Genomic DNA, 25,675 nt, shown 5'->3' on the forward strand with positions numbered 1-25,675 from the left:
TGAAGGAGGCATGTAGGGTGTGTATTTTGGTGGGGGAGTGTGGGGGGGTGAGAGTGAAGGAGGGAGCTGGGTTGTGTACGGGGTGTATTTTGGGGGGATTTGTGTGGGGGGGTGAGAGTGAAGGAGGGAGCTGTGTTGTGTGGGGGGTGTATTTTGGGGGGATTTGTGTGGGAGTGAGAGTGAAGGAGGGAACTGCGTTGTGTGGGGGGTGTATTTTGGGGGGTTTGTGTGTTGGGGTGAGAGTGAAGGAGGGAGCTGAGTTGTGTGGGGGGTGTATTTTGGGGGGATTTGTGTGTTGGGGTGAGAGTGAAGGAGGGAGCTGCTTTGTGGGGGAGGTGTATTTTGGGGTGTTGTGTGTGGGGGTGAGAGTGAAGGAGGGAGCTGGGTTGTGTGGGGGATGTATTTTGGGGGGATTTGTGTGGGGGGTGAGAGTGAAGGAGGGAGCCTGGTTGTGTGGGAGGTGTATTTTGGGGGTATTTGTGTGGCGGATGAGAGTGAAGGAGGGAGCTGGGTTGTGTGGGAGGTGTATTTTGCGGGGTTGTGTGTGGGGATGAGAGTGAAGGAGGGAGCTGGGTTGTGTGGGAAGGAGGGTGAAGGAAGGAGCTGGGTTTGGGGGGGCTGAGAATGAAGGAGGGAGCTGGGCTGTTGTGGTGGTGTGAGAGTAAAGGAGGGAGCTGGGTCGTGTGGGGGGTGTACTTGTCGGGGGGGGGGGTTAGTCTGTGCTGAAGAGGGTGTCAGACAGAGCCCGGTTGGCTCAGTGTGAGCAGGAGGGAAAGCTAGTGGCTGAGAATGCCTTCCCCATGCCCTGACTGGGTGATGGTGGCAATGTGACAGCGGGCTGTGATCACATGGCCGTGTCCCTCTCACTCCCCCGCTCCCCCCCATCCTTCCCTCCCTCCCTCTCTCTCTCTCTCACACACACGGACAGGCACACACACTGACGGGCGGATTTATAACTCGCTCCGCGGGAGCACAACCTGGAGCCGCTGCGGCACATTGAGCCAGGGAGAGAACCAAAGGGAGAGCAGCGCTTGTGATGGAGCGGGCAGCCAGACTGTACTAACCCGGGGCTCGGGCTGCTGTAAGTTCACTGGGGCATGGGCGGTGTAATTGCTGCGGGTTGGGGGTGGATACCTGCGGAACAGGGGATGGGGTAGGAACGGGGGGTTGCGCTGGTAAATGCTCAGGAATGTGAAGCCCAACGATGCTGGGTTCCAGTCAATGTGGGTCAGGGGCTGCCCTGTAACTGCTGCCCTGTGTGTGCGGAGCTGTACGGTGCCCGCTTCTCTCGGAGTTGGGGGCTTGGACAGGACACTGCACCACGACAGAGAGATCCCCCTCTGCCCCAAACCCAGGGCAGCTCCAACTGGATTCGCTCCGCTCCCGACAAAACGGAGATTTTATTCTGCTCGTGTAATTTAAAAAAAAAGCATTGAGTTTGCGAAATAAAAAGGCGGGGTAGGGGGATATGGTGGTGGTGGGGTGAAAGAATTTCTTGACCATGAATACTGAAACGGCAGTTCAGGAGTGAGGGGAACCACTCCCCACTGATTGCAGCCTGCAGTTACACTGCTCCTGCCGTGGTTTGTGAGGGTCTCCCCTGATTTGGGATTAATCCACATTAGCGGCCCTGAAGCTGTCTCCGAAGCACACCCGGATCACTGTGCTCGGAGAGAGGGCTTTCCCATTCCGGGCTAGGATCCCCTGCTAGATAGTTCAGTGCCCACAGGTGAGGGCTGGATAGTACAGCCAGACCTTCACAGAAAGGTCTCCTGTACGATGCAGTCAGCTCCAGGGGTTGCTGTGTGCCGGGGAAGAAAGCGCAGTGATATTTCAAATATAAAATCCGGAGAGAGTGAACAAAAAATGATCACCTCATTTGTTCCTGTTGGTCATCGTTCTCTCTTTGGAAATTGTCCATTTTACCCTTGTAAATTTAAACTTCTTTTTATGCTGTGAATAAGAATAGATGGAGGGAATCCTTTTTCAGGGACAGGAAGGATGGTTTAAAGAGGCCGCCAGCTGGAAATCTGTTTTTAAAGGCAGTATTTCTCACCGGGAAGGATAGATGGTGAATCACATCACAACTTTGATCAGGAAAGTGACTGGGCATTTAAAAAGAAGTTTATAGACCATGGGCAAGAACACAGAAATGGGATTAATAGGCGAGTTTCTTTCAAAAGTACCATCAGCAGCACGAAGGGCTGAAACGCCTTCTTCAGTGCTGTATGCTCTTCTTCAGATGAAACTGAACTCCAACTGAGAATAAATAATATTGTACAATCGTGCAGTCTGCTTAGTAACACAGCCCGTTCTGTTATTTAAATGGAGAAAGACTTCAGAAAACTACAGCACAAAGGGATTTGGGAGTCCTTGTGCATACATCACAAAAAGCTAAAATACAGATTAATCAGGAAGTCAAATTTAATGTTGGCTTTTATTAAAAATGGAATGGAGAATAAAATAGGGACATTGTTCTCAGACTACACAAGGCACTACTCATACCACAGCTGGAATACTGTGAACAATTTTGGGCCCTGTATTTAACAAAAGATATACTGGAATTAGAGAAGTCCAGACAGGGTTCACTTGGTTGATTCTGGATATCAAGGCACTGACTCTCACTAAGGTACGGCTCCCACATACACATTGACTCTCACTAAGGTACGCATCCCACATACACACTGACTCTCACTGGGATACAGTTCACATACACACTGACTCTCACTGGGGTACAGCTCACGTACACACTGACTCTCACTGGGGCATGGCTCACATACACACTGACTCTCACTGGGGTACAGCTCACGTACACACTGACTCGTACTGGGGCATGGCTCACATACACATTGACTCTCACTAGGGTACAGCTCACATACACACTGACTCTCACCAGGGTATGGCTCACATACACACTGACTCTCACTGGGTTACAGCTCACATACACACTGACTGTCACTAGGGTACAGTTCACATACACACTGATTCTCACTAGGGTATGGCTCACACATGCACTGACTCTCATTCAGGTACAGCTCACATCCACTGACTGTCAGCACCAGCAATGACTCCTTTGCCTCCACTTAAAATGTTAGTGCTGTTTGTTCAAATGCTGATTCCTTAAAAGTAATTTTCAACAGTGAGTTGTTAATATTGTTTCTTTCTTTGTTTCTTTCTTTTTGTTGAGCTCAGAACTAGCTAAAGAAATCTTGGTCCTGGGCATTTGATGGCTTGAGCTCCCTTTCATTTCCCTGTATATTACCCTCCACCAGCTCAAGCTGATAGCCAGGACAGAACATCAGAGCTGACTGTAGGATCAGCAGCAAGTGAAGGGAAACTACACCTGGGGCTTGAGAGCACTGATGGGCAGAGAATTTGCACCAAACGTTCTTTGACATGTGATGTGCCCCAATGGATTTGGCGCTGGGGTGTTCGGAGGAGGTGGTGAGCATTTAGTATTTTGTAAAAGACGTTTGTTTGTGGGATGTGGATGTCACTTATCTGTCTTCATGAACTGTTGTAGTTTATTTGGTTTAGGTAGACCCACAATGCTGCTAGGGAAAGTGTTCGAGGATTTTGTGTCAACAACACTGAAAGAATGAGATATATTTGTAAAGTTAGGATGCCAGGAGGGGAGCTTGCAGATTGTGCATGTCACCCACACACATACAGCCCTTATTGAGCAAGCTCCAAAAATTTGTGTTTTCAAATGAACCTGTTGGACTATGAGGAGTTCTGAGGGAGGATCACCAGACCCAAAACGTTAACTCTGTTTTCTGTTTCACAGATGCTGCCAGGCCTGCTGAAGTTTTCCATCAACTTTGTTTTTGTTCCTGTTGGACTATGACCTGGTGACGTGTGATTTCTGACCTAGATCATAGAGGTCGTGGGTGTGGAAGGAACTGAAGAAAAAGCATAGTGAGTTGTGCAATGAATCTTGTAGTTGGTACATGCTGCTAATACTGAGTGGAGGGAGTAGATGTGGTGCCAGTCATGTGAACTACTTCATCCTGGATGGGGTTGAGCTTCTTGACTGTTGTTGAAGTGTCACATATTCCGGCAAATGAGGAATATTCCATCCCCATTAATGTCTTGTGCCTTGTAGATGGTGGACAGGCTTTGGGGAGTCAGGAAGAGAATTACTCACTGCAGCATTGCCAATCTGTGACCTACAACAGTATCTATAAGGCTAATCCAGTTTGACCTCTGGTCAGCGATAACCTCTAGGATATCAATAGTGGGAGATTCAGTGATGGTAGTACAGTTGAATATCAAGATGACATGATTTGATTTTCACTTCTTAGAAATAGGTACTGCTTGGCACTGAGTGGCATGAGTAGCACTTGCCACTTTTCAGCCCATGTCTAGATATTGACCAGATCTTGATGCATGAGGACATTTGTAATAAAACTAGGGCAGAGATGGAATCAGCTGCCCTTTTGAACACAAGTGAGATCAATGGAAAAGAGAGTGAGGGACTGATGTGACTGCTCCAAAAATATGAAAGCAAAATACTACAGATACTGGAAATCTGCAATGAAAACAGGAAATTCTGAAAATCCTCAGCAGGTCAGACAGCATCTGTGCAAAGAGACAGGCAGAGTTAACATGTTAGGTCAGTGATCAGAAATATTATAATAATCAATTGCTATACAACAGCCAGACATTAGGCATGGTAAACCCCAATGTTTTAGGAAACAGCTTTGCATGAACACGCTATACCTCCAGGATGTTGATCATGGGAGACTATCATTCCATCAGGTCTCCATTTTAGAATCCCTACAGTATGGAAACAGGCCCTTTTGGACCAACAAGTCCACACAGACCCTCAGAGCATCTCACCCAGACCCATCCCTCTATAACCTACCTAATCTACACAACCCTGAACACTACGGGCAATTTAGCATGGCCAATCCACCCAGCCTGTATATCTCTGGACTGTGGGAGGAAACTGGAGCACCCAGAGGAGACCCACGCAGACGTGGGGAGAATGTGCAAACTCCACACAGTCACCCGAGGGTGAAATTAAACCCAGGCCCCTGACACTGTGAGGCAGCAGTGCTAACCAGTGAGACAGCAGTGCTAACCACTGAGCTACCATGCCACCCTGAACCAGTCTGGCTGTAAAGATCAGGCCTGAAACCAGCTGGAAATTAGTTCCTGCACCCTCCCAACACCCACCCCACATCCCACCCTATCCCATCATTTCAAATAAAAACAGAAAATAGTGGAGAAGCTCAATAGTCTGTCAACATCTGTGGAGAGACAAAAAGAGTTAATGTCTCAAGGCAAACATGATTCTTGTTCAAAACCTATCATTCCTAGTTACATATAAATTGCTGTAACCCGTTAATTCAATAACTCATTCCTTTGTGTTCATTATTTGAGATATCTTCGGTTATCCTTCTTTCAACTTAACTCTGCTGTCTCTTACAATGTATTGAAATTGAAACATTTAACTCCCTGTCTCCATTTGTAATTCATTCCAAGCTCCTGAAAGTTGTCTTCTTTCTCACAGTTGCTGGCCTTCTGCACTATGGGGTGTAATTGTTACCACTGGTTTTCAAGTTACCCCCAAGTGGAAGTCCCTGAGTTTTGAGGGAGGTCTTGGTCACAGTCCTAAAATGTGTGGACAAACCTGCACAGCTGTATGTATCCCGCTACCAAAACTGACAGGAAAGTTTAGCCCCCTAGAATTAGAACTAATTGCATTTTGAACCACATCCCTCCACCTTCCACCACAAGTTACATTACAGCCTCCAGCCAGGATTGCCATTAGTTCCTGCGATCATATGATATTTACGCTATTTAGATAAAACAGGGTTGGTTCAAAAGGATTAGTGTTGTTAAATTGAATTGTTGAGTTATCTTTCCATGGAAACAGCTGGACCTCTGCTGCTGTCAATGATGAGGAAATCTGTTGATTTTTGACAGTGGAAACAGAAAGTGCAGGAGAAACTCAGCAGGTCTGTCAACATCTGTGGGGAAAGAAACCAAGTTAATGTTTCGGTTCGATGACCTGTCATCAAAATATCGGGTTTTGTTTAAACATTAATTTAAGTTAAATTAAGTTAAAAAATAACTTGAAGCATTAGCTGCACAGAGGTAGTAGGAACTGCAGATGTTGGAGAATCTAGGATAACAAGATGTAGAGCTGGATGAACACAGCAGGCCAAGCAGCATCAGAGGAACAGGAAGTCTGACATTTCAGGCCTAGATCCTTCTTCAGAAAAGCTTCTGAAGAAGGATCTGGGCCCAAAACATCAGCCTTCCTGCTCCACTGATGCTGCTTGTCCTGCTGTGTTCATCCAGCTCTACACCTTGTTATCTCATATTAACTGCACAGATGCTTCCAGACCTGTTGCGTATTTCCGGCTATTTCTAGTTTGATTTCTGACGGTTTATTGCTGGTTGCAAGCGTCAGAAAAATATTTCTGAGTGATTTAAGGCTGCTGCAGGAGCTGGGCTGCAACATCTCTTACTCAAAGCCGTGGAGTCCTGTAATATCTAAAATTAGATCTGTTTGCTTTATCAAAAATGTAGCTAGTAATGTTCCTTATTAATGAGCAGCTTCTCCAGGACACTGATGTTGAAATATTACGTTGCTCAGGGAGTTGCATTGCTTTGCTGAACACTCTGGTGATGTACTGTGGGACCAATGATTAAACAATCAGCTATTGACTCATACTGTACACCTACTGACCCGCAGAGCCATTCTGGAATGAATATCATGCAGAGAAGGGTTATTTTGCAGGTGAACTTTGCATCTGTGTACCAGTGTCAGTGATGGAGGAGGCAATGCTAAATATTCACAGCTCAAAGGACAGTGAGACTTGCTGATGCAGTGAGTCTTGGCTTTATCATAATGTACCCACATTCTCATCTGAACAGAGATAAATATGAAAACTACTGAAGGGAAAATGGTGAGCGCAGGAGGCCTGGCATTTAATTTCTAATAAGGTCATATAGTGGGGGAACAGCAATAGAAGCAATTAGGAGGCCATTCATCACTTTAAGCCTTACAATTAGATCTTGGGTAAATGTACCTTTAAACTAATTCATTTAGCTTTATATTCCTTTATGTCTTCACTTTACAAAAGCCCTGTGAACTCAGTCTTAGGAGATGCAACTGTCTGCCAATATCAGTCACACTTTTAGAGCAAGCATTCCAAATTACTGACATCTGTTATGTGAGAAATTATTTTTCGTTTTCACTCCTTTTTTAAGATTATGTCACCCTCGACCTTCATTCTCTACTAGAGGAAATAGTTTCTCTGCAGCTATCTTATCAAATTCTTTTAATATTTTATGCAGCTCAACCAAATCCTCTGAATCTCCTTTAATCCACAAAATACAAATCATCTTTTTATCAACTTTCTTCATAAATTTGCCATTGAAAGTCTGCTTTGTTTTGGCTTGTCTGCACTGGGCATTCCCTTACAGAGCTATCTATCCCTCGGGAGAAGCTGTGCCCAGAACTGAATGTGGTATTTTAAATGATGTATAGCCAGAGCTCTATGGTTTATCCTCCATTGCATTGTATTCCATCTCCCTTGTGATAATGGTCAACATTCCTTTAGCTTTAAGTTATTCTTTGTCCGTGCGCACGCTGAGTACTTGCAGAATTTGGATTTCTAAATGCCTCTATTCCTTCTTGGTTCCAAGTTTTCATCATTCATAAAATATTCTCATTTGTCTTTCTGGAGTCCACATTGGATGAATCTGGCTTTACTCACATTGAATTTCAATGGCTGCAGCTGACGCATTAAATCTCTCATTCCCTTTGCTCAAATCTACAATCCAGACAATCTCTCCTAATCTCCTGTCATCCACAAGTGTATTTATACAACTCTCGATTTCTTGAAGTCATTCACAAATAAGAGAGCTTAAAGGTTTAAAAGAGAGATCTCTGCCTCCCATTCGATTTGACCTTAATTTTGCAATAATCACTCACATGGAATTTTATTGAAAGCCTTTTGCAAGTTAATACATAGAGCATTTGAACACATAAAAAATATATGAACACTAAAACATGTAAACAAGGAACAAGAGTAGGCAACTCTGCCCTTTGAATATGCTGTTCAGTAAGACCATGACTGATCTGATTTTAACCTCAAATCTACATTCCTGTATGCCCGTGATAATCTTTCATCCCTTTGCTAATCAAGAATTTACTTACCTCTGCCTTAAAAATACTTAAAGATCATGCATATACTGTCTTTGAGGAAAGACAGAAAAAGGAAGCATCCTTTCCGCATCCACCTGGTTCCATTCCCTCAGGAATTGTTACCTCTGACACTTTGAAACTCCATAGAGTATAGGCCTCGTCTGTCTAGCCTTTTCTCATAAGGCAATCCATTCGTTCTGGATAGTGGCCCAGTAAATGTTCTCTGAACTGTTTCCAACACATTAATAGCTTTCTGTAAGTATAGTGACCAATACTGTACATAGCATTCCAGATGTGGCCCTGTATGACCAAAGCAAACCTCCCTATTCTTGTATTCAGTTTCCCTCACAGTAAACTATAATGTTCCATTTGCTTTCCTGATTACATGCAGTGCCTGTTTACCAACCTTCTGCAATTCAAGAAATAGGTCTCTCTCTGTGTGTCAGAACTCTGCAACCTTTCACCATTTAGATTTTGTTTTATTCTTTCTGCCAAAATCAACTTCCTTACGTTACAATCCATTTGTCAGATCTTTTCCCACTCAGCTAACCTGTGTATATCCCTTTGTAGGCTCCTGATGTCCTCATCACAACTCACTTTCCTACCCATTTTTGTATCATCAGCAAATTTAGCTACAATAAACCTCAGTCCCTTCATCAAAATCATTCATATGAATTGTAAAGAGTTGAGGCCCCATCGCTGACCCCTGTGGCACAACACTCATGACATCCTACAGACCTGAAAAGGACCCAGTTTTTCATACTCTCTGCTTCCTGTTGGCCAGCAATGGCTATCCATGCAAATATGTGACCTCATATACTGTGAACTTTTATTTTCCCCCACAACCTTTGACTTAGCATTTTATCAAATGCCTTCTGGAATTTTAAGTACAGCATTAGCCCACTGATTCCCTTTTATCAACAGCACACATTGCTTCTTTAAAGGCCCCAGTAAATCAGTTAAACTCAATTTCCCTTTGGAAAAACCATGTCGGTCTGTCTGATTACCTTAAACTTAACCAATGTCTTTTATAACATATTTAATCATAGCCTCTAATATTTATCTATGAAAGAAGTTAAGCTAACCAGCCTGTAACTTCCTGCTTTCTGCCTTCCTCCCTGTTTGAATAAAGGAATTTCATTAGTTATTTTTCAATATAAAGGAAACTTTCCCAAAAGCAGATAACACAGTGTGACCCTCAGAAGGTAGCCCTGGGCCTTGGAATGTACCAGTCTGCAACACTCTGTGGTCAACTGTTTGATCTGGAAGACCAACATATTTTGGGCAGACCAAAGAGCATCTTTCACTAATTTGATGGCCCTCCAGGTGCAGATGATAATTGTCTGGGTTTGTGTACCAGGAATAGACTGTAGAGCACAAAGTCCTGTATCATGGAGCTGCTTGGGATGAACCTTGACAAAAACCACTCCATCTCTCTCCAGGTTTCTTTTGCATAGGCACATTCCAGGAGGAGATGTGTGACAGTCTCATACCACCCACAGCCCCTTCGAGTGCAGCATACGCTGGTGCAGAGGGTACACAAAGGATCCCACAGGTAGCGCCCTTCTCACCACCAGCCAAGCTACATCTTGGTGCTTGTCAGAAAGTTCTGGAGATGAGGCATTCTGCCAAATGACTTTGACAGTCTGCTTAGGGAGCAACCTACCCGAATCCACCCTGTCCTTTTAACGCAAGGTCTCGAGGATGCTATGAGTTGACCACTTCCTGATGGATTTGTGGTCAAAGGTGTTTCTCTTTGCAAAACTTGGAGCATTTCATGGCAACAAAGCCTTCATAACACCAGGGAGAAATAGAATCTCAGTACATAGTGACACTTGGTGTTTGCGTACCAAGGGTCTATACACAGCTTGATGCAGCTACACGTAGAAGTGGCCATCAGGATGGGGGCAACATTGGGTACGTTCCTCCCCCCTCCCCCATCCAGAATTTTGTACATTATGTCCCTGCAGACACGGTCTATCTTTGACCTCTAGATGAAGTGGAAGATGGCTCGGTTGACTGCAGTGGCACATGATCCGGGAATGTGCCAGACCTGCACCATATACAGCAACAGAGAGAACACCTTTACCTGCAATGGAAAGGGAGCCGTGCTCCCAAAAGCCCACCTACTGCCTCACTTTGGAGATGCGCTCCTCCCAAGATTCTGCACTCAACCCAGCCACTGTGAACCACATTCCCAGTTCAAACCAGTCGCAGATTCTCATGAGTCTGCACGCTGACAGCAGATCCAAGAAGAAAACGGTGATGTCATCCATGTACAGGGAGCCCATCCTTCCTGATGTACTCAGCAAAAGGCACACAAACAAGGCAGGAGAGAGTGGGCATCCCTGCCTGACTCCGGATCTGATCGGAAAACTTTCTGATTCCTACTCATTGATTGAGACTGCACCAATGATATTGGTTCGGCGGCTGGATCCAATTGTGGATTCCCTCCCTAAAGCCCATTTTCAAGAGTACATCCCACATGTAGATGTGTGATCTCCTGTCAAGGCCTTTGCCTGGTCCAAGCTGCTGTGGTAGGCATACCCCCACCCCCGCCTTCCTGGTGCTGCACGTACACAATTATATCCCTGAGGAGCACGAGACTCTCAGAGATCACCCCTTCGCTACAGCACTAGTTTGGTCAGGGTGAATCACCAATCCCAGAGCAGACCTGAACCCGTTGGTGATGACCTCAGATGGGACTTTGCAGTGAAAATGGTTGTCAACTTCTCTCTCCTCCATGAACCCACCCCTCCACATCGACCACCACCATCCCCACCCTGCTAATTCATCACTGATTGGTCATTTGATGTCTTGCATCAAGTAAATCAATCACATGTTCAACTCAGGCAGCTGTACCAGAGAAAGGAACACCAGCGATCGCGAGGCCAAGGGCCAGTTCAACCTGTCAAATGTGTGGTGCAAGATGTGCCTCTAAGAATGGGCTCAGTAATCACAGAAAGACTGACAGAATCTAGGAGCAATGACAGGTAGTGATTTCCAACGGCAATGATGAGTTAGGGTATGGAATGCACTGCCTGAGAGGGCAACACGAGGCAGGCTCAACTGAGGTATGTAAGAGGGCATTGGATCATAATTTGGATCGAGATAGTGTTCAAAGGTATGGGGAGAAAGCAAAAACACTGCCAGTAGGTAATAGTGCTTATGTGAAGTACAAGTATGATGGGCTGAATGGCCTCCTGCTGAGCCACTCATAATTCTGAATATGGATGAAGCAATATGGTATCAAAAGCAAAGAATGGTTTGAACTGATGACTACAGGCAAAGCTCCAAATTTAGGTGAGCTAACAGCAGAATATTTGAAGGCCCTTTGAGAAACAGTATTTGAACTGTTAACAGAAATTTGTGGTCAAATGTATCCTCAAGGGCACATTCCAAATGACACATTCACTCTTGCGTAAGTTACTGAGAAAGATGAAAGCAATGGAATGGAGCCGTTTTGAAATGATTAGGTCCATGCAGGTTCTCATTTGCATTCTCTTGGCATTCATAAAATTTGGAGGCAACAGCATAAACTTGTGCACGATACACAGTGCAACTTGCTGCATGAATAGTCAGGATCGTTGAGAAGGTGTTTAGCATGCTTACCCTCATTGCTCAGACCTTTGAGTATAAGAGTTGGCCATCATGTTGAGGTTGTGCAAGACATTGGTGAGGCTTCTTCTGGAGTACTGCATGCTGTTCTGGTCACCCAGATATCGAGAGGATATTATTAAACTGGAAAGGATTCGTATAAGACTTACTAGGATGTTGCTGGGAATGGAAGGTTTGAGTTATAGGAAGAGGCTGGATAGGCTGGGACTTTTTTCACTGGAATATAGGAAGTAGGGGATAACCCTATGGAGTTTTTATAAATCATGAGGGGTACAGATAAAGTGAATGACAAAGGGTTTTTCCATAAGGTAGTGGTGGAGGAGGGGGACCAAAACAAGGGGACATATTTTTAAGGTGAGAGGAGAAAGATTTTAAAAAAAAGACATGAGGTGCAATTTCTTTACACAGTGAGTGGTTCGTGTGTGGAATGAAAATTCAGAGGAGGTGGTGGATGCAGGTACAGTTACAATGTTTAAAAAGCATTGAGGTAAGTACATGCATAAGAAATACTTAGAGGGATGTGGGCCGAACACAAGCAGATGGGACTAGTTTAGTTTGAGATTATGGTCGACATGGACTCGTTAGACCAAAGGGTCAGTTTCCTTGCTGCATGAATCTGTGACTCTATCACACTTCATTCACTTTTCTACTTGAATCAGAAACCTAGACAATCCGTGGAGATCTGTACAAGAAAGTCAAGACCTTTGAAATATGGATGCTTAGACATATGTTAACATTCCCATATCCAGGCTGTAAGACAAACAGCGGCCAGTTTGAAATTGCAGGAGTGGAGAGAACTCTTAAAAAGTGGTATCCAGAAAAGGAGATTTCAGTGATTTGACCAGAGCTGAAAAGAAACAGAAATCTCTTCTCGAGGGCAGAGCGGAGGGCAGCAGGAAGAGGGATCAGTTGGGGGGGGAGGGGGTGGGTTCGGAGGATAGACGTCACAGAACGGTTGCTGATGAGCTCCAGTTGGTGTGTGAAGATGGTACAGGACAGGTGAGCATGGCACTCCATGACAGCAATCTTCTGGCAGGCATTGCCACAAACAGCAGGAACAATTCACATGTCTGAAAGAATCTGTTTAACTGTCTGTAGCAAAAATATGATTTTTTGACAAGTAACAATGAAAAGAAAATTCCTTCTCCTTCCTCAGAGATAGTAAGAAGTGCTGAGTCAGAGATAACAGTGTGGAGCTGGAGGAGCACAGCAGGCCAGACAGCGTCAAAGGAGCAGGAAAGTTGACGTTTCGGGTCAGGACCCTTCTTGAGAAATGGGCTTTTCCTAAAGAAGTGTCCCAACCCGAAACGTCAACTTTCCTGCTCCGCTGATGCTGCCTGGCTTGCTGTGTTCCTCCAGTTCCATGCCGTGTTATCTCCTTCTCCTTCCTAGCTACTTTCAATTAGACTATTTGGTTTCTTTCTCTTTCCATCTCCATATCTGTGAGCATTTCGATTCGCTGGATTCAACTCTTTCAACATCCCACTACATGTCAAAGCCAGAATATTGATTTTGGACACCAACACTAGACTATGTCATTGATTGTTTTGTGTTAATCAGAGAAATTCATTGTTTTGTTCTCCTGGTGGATTCAGTGGTACAATTCAAAAATTTAGCGTAATTAGAAAAAAAATTTGAGTGATCTGGCAGTCTTTAACATAGATAAGTCTCCAGGACTGTTTGAAATATATCCCAGGTTGTTGAGTGAGGCAAGGGAAGGAAGGAAGCAGCAGGGGCACTTGCAAAAATTTTCAATTCTTCTCTGACAACAGGAAATGTGCTGGAGGACTGCCAATGTCGTACCAAATTCAAGAAGGAATCTACAGGCCAATCAGCCCAACCTCAGTGCTGAGAGAACTATTGGAAGTCGTTCTGAGACACAGAATTAATCTACATTTGGGGAAGCACAAATTAATCAAGAATGGTTTTGTTAAGTAGAGGCCATGTCTGACTGACTTAATTAAACTTTTTGAAGAAATGACCAGGTGTGTGGATGAGGGCAATGATTTGATGTGGTCTGTTAGGACTTCAGCAACAATTTTGATAAGGTCCCACGTGAAAGACTGATACCAATGGTAATAGCACATGTAAACCAAGGAAATTTAGCAAATTTAATCCACAATTGGCTGAGTAACAGGAAGCAGGGTGATTAGTGAGGGATGTATTTCTGACTGGAGGCTTCTGTCAATTGGGGCCCCATGAGTCAAATTTGGGGCCCATGCAGTTTGTGGTTTAGACTTGAACAGAGGAGAACTAATCAATAAGTTCACAGACAATTCAATAATTGGTTGGGATGGTAAATAATGAGAAGGATAGTCTTAAACTGCTCAAGGATATGGATGGGTTGGTCAGATGGGACCTAACCTGTCCTTCCACTTATCCCGTCCTCCCACTTCAAGCCCCACCCACATCTCCTGCCTATTAACCTCATCCTGCCCCCTTGACCTGTCCATCCCTGGACTGACCTATCTCCTCCCTACCTCCTCACTTATACTCACCTTTACTGGCTCCATCCCCGCCTCTTTGACTTGTCTGTCTCCTCTCCATCTATCTTCTCCTTTATACATCTTCTATCTGCCTCCCCCTCTCTCCCTATATATTTCAGAACCTCCTTCCCCTCCCCCATTTCTGAAGAAGGGTCTAGGCCCAAAACATCAGCTTCCCTGATCCTATGATCCTGCTTGACCTGCTGTGTTCATCCAGCTCTATACCTTGTTATCTCAGATTCTCCAGCATCTGCAGTTGCTACTATCCCTCACTTCAGACTATCCGAGTTTCTCCAATACTTTCTGGTTTTGTTGCTGTTGGCTCAGCTTTTGTTTTTGCAAACTCACCCTGTTTGCAGTGCACCACCATTTCTGTCATCATTTAATCACGTTCAATGTAACATACATGAAGTCAGTCATCAGCATTATCCCCAATTCTGTTAGTCATGTATACAGGCATATTCCCGTTTACACATCACACAGTACGGTGGTGTTTCCAGTCCCATACATTGGATGAACCTCAGAGCATGCAGGGTGGAGGTTCTAGGCCGTGTAGTAACCGAACCAAGAGGGAGCAAAGGCTGCCTGAGGGTTTCAGCATCTGATGAGCTGAAGTAGGGCTGGATGATGCTACCTGGGTGTCTGAATTTGGCCAATAAAATCGATGCATCCAGCATGATTTCAGAATCTGCTTCTTTGATGTTCCAATTTGGCAAATTTGTTATCTCAATTCACAATGGCTTATCATTATTGTAAAGTTATTTTTTAGCCTAATGTAATGTTAAGCTCGAGAAAGGTGATAGATGACCATGTCACCCTCTATCTTTTGAACCATCATCAGCAAACGGCTTAGGATGTTCATTATTTTACTTATTTTAGCAATCTATATCTTATTTCACATACCCTTCCACACATCACCGATAAATAATCATTGGATGAGGTGCTCCATTACCTGAGAAAGTGATGTCTAACACGAGTCACATTTGTGATGGTCATTGGGGAAACTCAGCAGAATATTTCTCGGTCTTACCTGCTGCAGCATTTTGGAGTTTCTGGTGATTTCTCCAATGAATGTAAAAGTTGCCGCAGGTGGCACATCAGGTTAAAAGTCGGAGAACAGGTTGAAGCTGTTTCTCAAGCAGGACGGTCCGTGATTAAGGGTCACAGATTTAAGAGTCATCATGCAGTCAGATGTGAGATGAGAATCTTTCATTTAGGGAGGTTATCTTGACTGGAATGTATCTAAAGGTGATCAAAGTAGATTGAATCATAATTTTTGAAAGGGAATGGGGCAAACACTTGAGTGGGAAAAGTAAAGGGTGGTGGGACTGAGCCATTACCAGCATGATGAGCTGAACTATTACCTTTTGTGCTTTAAGCTTCCATCGTTTATTCTCAAATTTGACCGTAGTCATTGCTTCAAACTCTATCACTGAATCCCTCATGAGGGTCACCATTGACCCGAATCCAAGCTTGTCTTGCCATTAATATGCAATGGCCACAAGAGGTTAGGAACTCTGCAGTGAGTAACTCAGCTCCCAACACCCCAAAGCCTGTCCACCACCTACAAGGCACAAGTCAAGAGCGTGCTATAAAACATCCCCCTTGCCTGGGGATGGGCGGAGTTCTATCAACACCAAAGAAATTTGACATCATCAACTTGAATGGCACCACATCCACAAACATCCACTCCCTTCACCACACCAACACTCAGTCGCAGCAGTGTGCACTCTCGATAAAATGTATTGTAGAAATTTACCAAAGATCCTGAGCCAACACCTTCCAAACTCACAACCAGGTCCATCCAGAAGGACAAAGGCAGTGGATATATGGGAACATCACCACCTGCAAGTTGCCCCCCCCAAGCCACTCCTCATCCGGACCTGGAAATTTTCCTTATGTGTCACTGTGTCAAAATGCTGGAATTCCCTCCGTACTGACATTGTGGGTCTACCTACAGCACATGGACTTATGCAGTTCAAGGCAGCTCACCATCACCTTCTGAAGGGTGATTAAGGGTGGACAGTAAATGCTGGCCTTGGCAATGACACCCACTGCCCAATGAATGAAATATTTTTATTAAAAACTGGAAATTGAAAGTTCCACAATGCTTTACATGAGACAGTTCTAGCTGCTAATGGTTTAATTTAATCAGATATGTACATTCCCTCACTCCTCAATGTAAGGAATCTATTTCCTTTTCGCCCAGCCTGCCATTGATTTTATCCCCCAGACATGATGATGGCTTGAGTGAGTTACAATGAAATCCCAGCCCCCACCACTAACAGCTGACCCTGTAGCCTCTCTGCTTTGGCACCTCTGATCTGCCTTATCCTGGTCCTCTTTAATTGCGTCTCTAACTCTAGTACAAAGTGCAGCTACTGACAGTATGAATGTGTTTGTTGCTGTATTTAGCCCACTTTACTACACTGCTAGACAACTCTGTGCGCTGTTGTCAAATCCACTTTAGGCTTGGCAGAGACAAAGATTGTGGATTACTCAACTGGGGAATTTGTGTAATGTGTTAATTGATGTTGAACAAGGGAGGAACATGTTATGAAACACTCTCGCCCACTTTACTCAGCTACCAAAGGCAGCAGCCATATCAGGGATCGACGTTGAATGAAGTGAAGTGAAATGCTTTCTATCTGTCCATCTGCTTTCAAAACAAGACAATCTGAGGAACTTTCTAGGCTGTGATAATCAGCTTCAATAACCAATGCTCCAGTAAACTTACTGACGTGGCTATGACAAAGAATGTGTAATTTAGTCAGGGTCGAAGATGTTCGGCAATGTACAGGCCGATGGTAGTTTATTACAATATCTAATTCCATGATTCATATGTTTCACTAAATTAAAATACCTGGCTCGAGAAAGTGGTAAACAAATGAGCTGTAATTATAACTCAAAGAGTAGCCCAGGTTTATTTTACTGAGATCAGACCAGTAAGTATTGGAAACTGAACTGTGGTCTATCTCTCTAAGCTTCTGGGCAGAGGTGGGATGTCACAGCTGTCACAGTAAGGGGCTTCAGTTCTTCCCAGGTTTCCTGAAGCATAGGGATAGTTTGGGAATTGGGGAAAATAACTTAAATTACTCTATCTCTGACAACAAAGGGGTGCCACATTACCATGAAGATGGATTGGAGAGAGTTCTTTTTGAGTTTGAGCTTTCGTGAGTTGCATGATTTCTCACAGAAGCAGGTGTTGTAAAGGGGTATCAAAAAGCAGAGGTGTTTTCTGATTCAGAGTCACTGAGTAGTAAGCTCCACACTTGAACTGGGATGCCCACAATCATGAGGCATTTAAGGACAGTTGAATGTTCTGCTGAATTGTATGCTAATGGAAGGACTCCAATAGATCTCAGCTCAGAGAATAGGAGGAACTCAGAGGAGAATCAATGGGTGTTCCTGAGAGCAATGGCACACATTAATTGGTCCCAGAGAAAAGTGAAGAAGTCTGTAAAATATGGCAGAACTCAAGAATGGAGCAACAGTAAGTCACAGTAGGTTTATGACAAGTTAATGTTAGGTTAATATTGCCCATAGTGTTCAGGGATGTGTAGATTAGGGGCATGTGTCTGGGTGGGTTCGTTGTGGACTTGTTGGGCCGAAGGGCCTGTTTCCACACTACTGATTCTATGATAATCCAACAATTGCAGAGAAAAAAAGTTTTTATTTAAAATGTGCAAACTTGTGGCATAATTCTTTCGAGCGACAATTGGTAATTCAGATTTATTTTTACAAGTTACTGATCTCTCCTTAGATCGTAATAAGATTTGGTCACAAGTCAGAAGTGCATTCAGCTTTCAATGGCATTTTCCGAACCAATGAACTCTTCCATCTAGAAGGACAAGGGATACATGAGAATAGCACCACTTGTAAGTTCCCCTCCAAGCCACTCACTATCCTGACTTGGAAATATATCACCATTCCTTCACTGTCGCTGGGTCAAAACCCTTGAACTCCCTCCCTAAAGGCATTGCAGATATACCTGCACCGTAGCAACTGTAGCAGTTCAACAAGAAAGCCACTTACAATGACCAGGACAATTAGGGATAGGCAATAAATGTTTGCCTAGCCAGAAATTCCCATTTCCCATGCAAAAATAAAACAAGTGGACAATTGTCATCTTTCTTTTCTGCATCAAGCAGTACACGAAACAGCCTGTTTCACCAATTGTTTTTACTACCTGCAGGCTCCATATCAGCCCCTTTGTAAATAAGTGCCTCTGCCAATGTAGCAGTGATTCTGTCAAACATGCAGATGAGATATGGATTCCTGTCCTGCTAAATGGGATATTGTTATACCCAAAAACAGAGTGTCTGTCTTCCACCATCTTCATTTCTGAGGGATGTACCTTGGCTTCCATTGCATTGGCCCATGCTTATGAGTGAAGAATTGCAGTGGGTTTCTATTGCCTACGGCAGGATGGCTGACCCTCACAAGGCTACACTCATTGGTGCATGTTACAGCACCCAGGGGCTGATGAGAGGCCACTAGTGGCCGGTGCTGATAGTAACCACGCCAACCCTATGTTAGTTGGTAACAAAAAGTTCAATCTGAAGGTGGGTCTAGTATCCAGTGAGGAAGGTGGGAGATGGGGAGAAAAGGAATTGATATACACTATAATTGTGAGAAGAGAAAGAAGAGAACTGTGTTCATGTTGTATATTGCCAGCTGCTTCAGGACTACCCCAAGAATTACACACAATGGATTACAGTTACTGTTAAGTGATAAATCTTTGTGGTAGGGTAGTTAATGGATTTGATTTTCATGCCATAAAAAACAGCACTTGTTTTGATGATTATATTGCCATGTCAACAAACAGGTGATGGAGTATATGTTGTAAGAGGATGGAATGTATTTTGGAGTATGTCTCTTGTTCTTGTTTACCTCAGCTTTTCAAATATTCTGCTGAAGGAGCAGTTCTATAAAGCCATAATAATGTTTAAGATTGAGAGTAATCTGGATGGCTTCAGGAAAACAGTGCTAGGGATCAGCATCTTAATGCAATGACTTGCTATGACTGAATATTGTTATAATGGAGATGAAATGCGTGCTGTGTACTTGAAGTACTTTGCTGTGCTAATTACTGTGTTTAAATCAATGTAATTAGACCAGTCAGTGGCACTTGTGTTTCAAAAGATCAATTCCACTAATTAGACACATTGCCAAGAAACCAAACAGATATGTACTGTTGAAAGAAACCAAAAACAAATGGACAAAAACCTAAACCAATTAGACACACACTGTCCAGAAAAACCAAAACGAAGTGGACATGCATTGTCCAGGGTGGAAGCAATTTTGTATCAACATCAGGCATGAAGAGCATGTTGATCCGCTCACCACAGTTGAATAGCTCATTAGTATTCATCAACTTGGTTCAAAACTGAACACTAGTCAATTGGACCACGCACTGGTCTCAATCCTTAAGGCGCTTAACAGGCTGAGAAAGTATGACACCTAGCTTGACAATTTAAAACATGGACCAATAGTATTGGAATGAGTTATCAGCTATTTAGGACAGAAACGAGGAGAACGTTTTTAACTCAAAGGTTTGTGAATGCTTGCATTCTCAATGCCAGGTTTCTGGGAGTGCTGAGTCATTGCCTGTACTAAAGATAGAGCTTGTTAAATCCTGTATATGTGAGCAGTATAAAAGGAAGGGTTAAGCTATAAGGTGGACATGATCTGGTTAAGTGGCTAACCGGCTGTGAAAGGTAGTCTACACCAGCTCCGGTTTCACATGGTATCAGGAGTAAGTCGATGATGTGATAGTCAGGAATGAGCAAGCACCCTATTCCTTTTTACATCCCTCTTCCAGTTGCCACCTGAATTAACCAATCTTGAACATGAATCATTCAAACTGGGTAATTTAGAGATTCCATTTTAATGGCTACAAGATTAGGAGCCTGCACACGAGTTCCCGAGGAAGGGGTGATTAGCTGACGCAGTAGGGAAGATGAAAGCACATTGACACTTACCATAGACGTGATAATAACCCAATGGTATCCCAAGACTGTAATTTTAATCATGATGTAATATTATTGCTTGTTAGTTAGCCAGTATGTGCTGCTGCACACTCCGTGCAGCAAAATTTGCAAGTGTGCAATTTCACAGCAGAAATGATTTGTCTTTCAGGTGGTGACATTTGAGTGAAAACTATCTTAGATCTGAGGGCAGTGCGCAATGGCCGGAGATTCCAGAGTGCTCCCAAACAAGGACATGGACATAGCAGCAACTGCAAGAGAGTCGAAGAAGTTACCCAAACAAGCACGGGACAGCATCTTAACAACAGACAGGACAAGGCTCCTCACTGAGCCCAAGAAAATCAAGCAAAGGTATGTTGACAAGGACGGGAAGTGCAATGTCCACCATGGAAATGTCCAGGAAACCTACAGATACTTCAGTGATCTGTTTACCACATTGGTGGACCTCAAGTGGCGATTTAACCTCTTAATCTTCACATTGGTCTTCACTATTACCTGGCTGTTTTTCGGATTCATCTGGTGGCTTATAGCTTACATCCGGGGAGACCTGGACCATTTGGGAGACCCAACATGGACTCCTTGTGTGGATAATTTGAATGGGTTTGTGTCTGCATTTCTGTTTTCTATCGAAACAGAAACAACAATTGGCTACGGCCACAGAGTTATAACTGAGAAATGCCCGGAGGGGATTATCCTGCTCTTGGTCCAGGCCATCCTGGGATCAATTGTGAATGCTTTAATGGTTGGCTGCATGTTTGTGAAGATTTCCCAGCCAAAGAACCGAGCAGAGACCCTCATGTTTTCCAACCGTGCAGTCATATCTCTCCGAGACGATAAGATGTGTCTCATGTTCCGCGTTGGCGATCTTCGTAACTCGCACATTGTGGAGGCATCCATCCGGGCCAAGCTCATCAAATCCAGACAGACCAAAGAAGGAGAATTCATACCCCTCAACCAGACTGACATCAACGTGGGCTTCGACACTGGGGACGACCGCCTGTTTCTGGTGTCGCCGCTGATCATTTCACATGAAATTAATGAGAAAAGCCCCTTTTGGGAGATGAGCCGAAGTCAACTGGAAAAGGAAGACTTCGAGATTGTTGTGATTCTCGAAGGAATGGTGGAGGCGACAGGTAGAGTCTGTATGGCGCAAACAACTTGTCTGCGGTTAAAAATGTGTGGCAGTGAACTGGGATGAGGACATCCCATTTTAAAGGGTGTGGGTGGCTGCAGTGTTGCACCCCAAAAGGGGTGAAATGAACCCTTGGGGGTGTAAGGAAGTAGGGGCTCAGCAAATGTTGACGGCTTCAGACATGCGTCAAATCCCATCTGCCCAATCCCAGCCAACTTCCAGATTCTGAGGAGCGTGTGCACATAAGCTGGAGGTTGTAGTTAGAAATTCCTCAAGAGTCAGCCTCAAGCTTCCACAAAAAAGCAGTAGGGTTAGGGGGAGCAAACCCCATTGCTTGCTTGTGAAGTCTGGAAGAGCAGTTGGTCAACCTCCAGTAGAAACAGATACTTCCTGGGCCTCTGTAGGCCCATGAATCCCCTCTTCCCAGGTTTTGCCTGACAGTGGCAGTATCAGCAATTTCCCTGCCCCAGCCTCAGGGTAAAATATTCGGTCAGGATACAGGAAAGTTGCTGTATCTCACCTGGTTTCCCACATGAAGTGTTCAATCAAAGTTCTGCCCTCCTTTGTCAAAGATCACATCGCCCCATTGAAAGAAGAGCTTTCAAATTCTGCCTTGTATCCTGGCCAGTTCTTATCCTTCAATTGACATCTCACTTTCCAAAACAAGTCTCTTTTTTATCACAGTGCTTTCTGTGACAACTTGCTGCAGTTGCTACTCTTCATACGACACAACAGTGACTGCACTTTGAGATAGCAAGAATTGCAGATGCTGGAGTCAGAGACAACACAGTCTGTGGCTGTAGGAATGCAGCAGGTCAGGCAGCATCAGGAGAGCAGGAAAGCTGACATTTTGGATTGGGACCCTTCTTCAGAAAAGGGGCAGTGTGTAGGGAGCTGGGAAATATATAGAGAGAGAAGGGGTGGCACTGGGGAAGGTAGGTGGGATGGTAATAGGTGAGTGCAGATAGGGAGTGGCAGGGATGAGTGAGATGTGTGGGGGGGATAGGTGGGAGGAAACCTGCCTTTCCTCATGATTACACTTTCAAAGGATTTCATTGGCTGTAATGGCATTGTAAAAGTTGTTGTAGATACAAGTTAGTTTCCCCTCATCAGAATGAAGAACCCATTGGTCATGGCTGACTTCCTGTATGGTCAGGCATTTTAAGCTACTTCACCATTTCACAGCATTTGCTCAGTGTAACCTGAACCCTGGATCCTAAATCTTGGAGAGCTCCGTCCCTATACTACACCATGGGTGCGTCTTAGGCAAGTGCGTTACTTCCAGGAACAGCAAGTCAAAAGGATGATAATGTTGGAAAATGGCATTTGGACAGATCTAGAATGGCAGAACAAGTCCAAAGGGTTGAATGGCCAAGCCCTGCTCCTATATATTCAAACTGTGTGAAACATTCTCTCACTGTGACATCCCCTTCCATTAGATATGAATATTAATGAGAAGGTATTTCTTGCCCACCATTGGGTGCCCCTTGAGAAGTGGGTGGTGAACTACCTTCTTGAACTTCTGCAGTCCATGTGCTGCAGAGATACCAACAGTGGGAGCTCCAGGATTTTGACCCGACAACAGTGAAGGGATGGAGATATATATTTCCGAGTCAGGATGGTGAGTGATTTGGAGGGCAATTTGGATGGTGTTCCCATATATATGCTGCCCTTGTCCTTTTAGATGGTATAGGTCACCAGTTTAGAAGGTGCTGTCTAAGGATCTTTGGGCAATTTCTGCAGTGCATCCCATAAATGGTGCACACTGATGGTGGCACAGTGGTTAGCACTGCTGCATCACAGCACTAGGGGCCCACGTTCATTTCCAGCCTCGGGTGAATGTCTGTGTAGAGTTTTCATACTCTCCCTGTGTCTGCATGGGTTTACTTCCACAATCCAAAGATGCGCAGGCTATGTGGATTAGCCATGAAAAATGCGGGGTAACAGGGATAAGGCTGGGGATGTGGGTCCGGGTGGGATTCTCTTCTGAGGGTCAGTATGGACTAGATGGGCTGAATAACCTGATTCCACACTGTAGAGATTCTATGCTGCTACTGAGTGATGAATATTGTGACTGAGAGCCCAGTGAGTCAGAACATATACATTAATACAGCACAGAAACAGACCCTTTTGCTCCAACTTGTTCATGATGACCAGATATCCTAAATCAATCTAGTTGCTTTTGCCTGCATTTGGCCCATATCCCTTTAAACCCTCCCTGTTCACGCATCCATTCAGATGTCTCTTAAATGTTCTAATTGTACTAGCCTCTGCTACTTCCTCTGAAAATTTTGCCCCTCAGGGCCCTTTTAAATCTTGCCTCTCTCACCTTAAACCTATGCCCTCTAGTTTTGGACTCCTACCCTTAGGGGAAAAGACTTTGGTGATTCACTCTATCCATGCCCTCATAAATGCCTCAGTTGTGACACTCGAGGAAAAAGGCCCCGGCCTATTCAGTCTGTCCCTGTAACTCAAATCCTCTAACCCAGCAACATCCTTGCACATCTTTTCTGAACCCTTTCAACTGTAGCAAAATATTTTCTACAACCAGGAGACAAGAATTCAATGCAGTATTCCAAAAGTGGTCTAACCAATGCCCTGTACAGCCACAACATGACCTCCTAACTTCTGTACTCAATGCACTGACCAATGAAAGCAAGCATATCAATACCTTCTTCATTACCCTGCAACTGCACTTTCAAGGAACTATGAACCTGCACCCCAAGACCTCTTCGTTTGACATCACTCCCCAGGACCCTACCTTAAGTATATTAGTCCTGCCCTGCTTTTCCTTTCTGAAATTCAGCACGTCGCATTTATCTAAATTAAACTCCATCTGCCACTCCTCAGGCCATTGGCCCATCCGATCTAGGTCCCATTGTACTCTGACGTAACCTTCTTCTCTGTCCACAACACCACTAATTTTGGTGTCATCTATGAACTCGCGAATCATACTTGCTATGTTCACATCTAAATCATTTATATAAATGACGAAAACGAGTGGACCCAGCGCCGATCCTTGTGGCCCACCACTGATCACAGGCCTCCAGTCTGAAAAGCAACCCTCCGCCACCACCCTCTGTCTCCTGCCTTCAAACCAATTTTGTATCCAAATGGTGAGCTCCCCCCCAGATCTCATTTTAAACAGTCTGCCATGCAAAACCCTGTTGAACGCCTTGCTGAATAGAGAACATCTACTGCTCTGCCTTCATCAAACTTCTTTGTCACCTACCAGGCATACAAGGTTATGGGCCAAGTGCTGGACAATGGGATAAGAATAGTTAGGTGGTTGTAGACAGGACAGGCCGATAACCTTTATCTGTGCTGTGGACCTAAATGACTCTTGAGTCAGGACATGTATTGTCCGACTGTAGTCTGTAAGATGTAACATTGCCGATATTTGTGGACTTTGCTGAGACACTTGCATGCCATGCATGGAACTTTGGAAATGTCCCTGACATTATCCCTTGGTTAACTCCCTTTTGCGTGCTTCTGTGGAGTACTGAGTTAGGCTTTCGGCTTCTTTGGATAATTGTGCCAAAATCTGGAAGAAATCCCATTTTTTTTCTGGTAAATCATCCGTCACAAAACGCTGGACCCTGACTTAGTGGATGAGGCAACTTCTTCTCACGCAAGATTGAGATGTTTTGCTGAACTCATTAACAGCTGTAGCGTACTGAGTGGACCTTAGGCTTCTCACTCACTTTCTTAGCTCTGCCTTGCTCAGTGCCTACCCGGATACTCTTAATATCCCCACCTTGAATGGAGTGGCCTTTTTGCCACGTCACCCAAGGCTTCAAGACTGACACAACTGATGAATTGGTCAGGCCGTTGCCAAGGACACAAAGTCAGGCAGCGTGCCATGCTTGTCAGCAGTCAATGGATTCAACTTGTTGCTGCGTGCCCCCTGGCTACACCAATCCTACGCCAATGCCACGTGAAGCAATGTACATGGTAAACACACTGCATGTGCAGCAAGCAAAGTCCGTTTTGAGAGATGAGCCGGTCAACTGGAAGAGGAAGACTTCAAGATTGCTTCAAGGATCATAATAACTCAAAGTCTTCCTCTTTCAGTTGACCGGTTCATCTCCCAAAAGGGAGCACATGCTGCACATGCAGTGTGTTTACCATGTACATTGCTTCACGTGGCACTGGCGTAGGACAGGTGTAGTAAGGGGGCACGCAGCAACAAGTTGAATCCATTGACTGCTGACAAGCATGGCACGCTGCCTGGCTTTGTGCCCATGGCACGCTGCCTGGCTTTGTGCCCATGGCACGCTGC

The 25,675-nt window shown here is 44.5% G+C and overlaps 1 protein-coding gene across 4 annotated transcripts in view; it reads left to right on the top strand.

Annotated features, from left to right (window-relative positions):
• Positions 1-789: 789 nt before the first annotated feature.
• The window catches only part of kcnj5 (potassium inwardly rectifying channel subfamily J member 5), a 36,165-nt gene continuing 11,279 nt past the window's right edge, over positions 790-25,675 (top strand). Inside the window, exons 1-4 of one of the 4 annotated variants that reach the window (XM_059638973.1) lie at positions 790-1,081; positions 3,273-3,444; positions 3,788-3,918; positions 20,413-21,394. In XM_059638973.1, the coding sequence (XP_059494956.1) occupies positions 20,461-21,394 (934 nt within the window). In that variant the 5' untranslated portion in view covers positions 790-1,081; positions 3,273-3,444; positions 3,788-3,918; positions 20,413-20,460. Of the gene's footprint in view, positions 1,082-3,272; positions 3,445-3,787; positions 3,919-18,034; positions 18,150-20,412; positions 21,395-25,675 lie in introns of all 4 variants that reach the window. The other 3 variants (XM_048562361.2, XM_048562359.2, XM_048562363.2) reach the window with 3 other exon arrangements.

The sequence above is a fragment of the Stegostoma tigrinum genome, chromosome 32, assembly GCF_030684315.1.
Source record: "Stegostoma tigrinum isolate sSteTig4 chromosome 32, sSteTig4.hap1, whole genome shotgun sequence".
Taxonomy (NCBI): domain Eukaryota; kingdom Metazoa; phylum Chordata; class Chondrichthyes; order Orectolobiformes; family Stegostomatidae; genus Stegostoma; species Stegostoma tigrinum.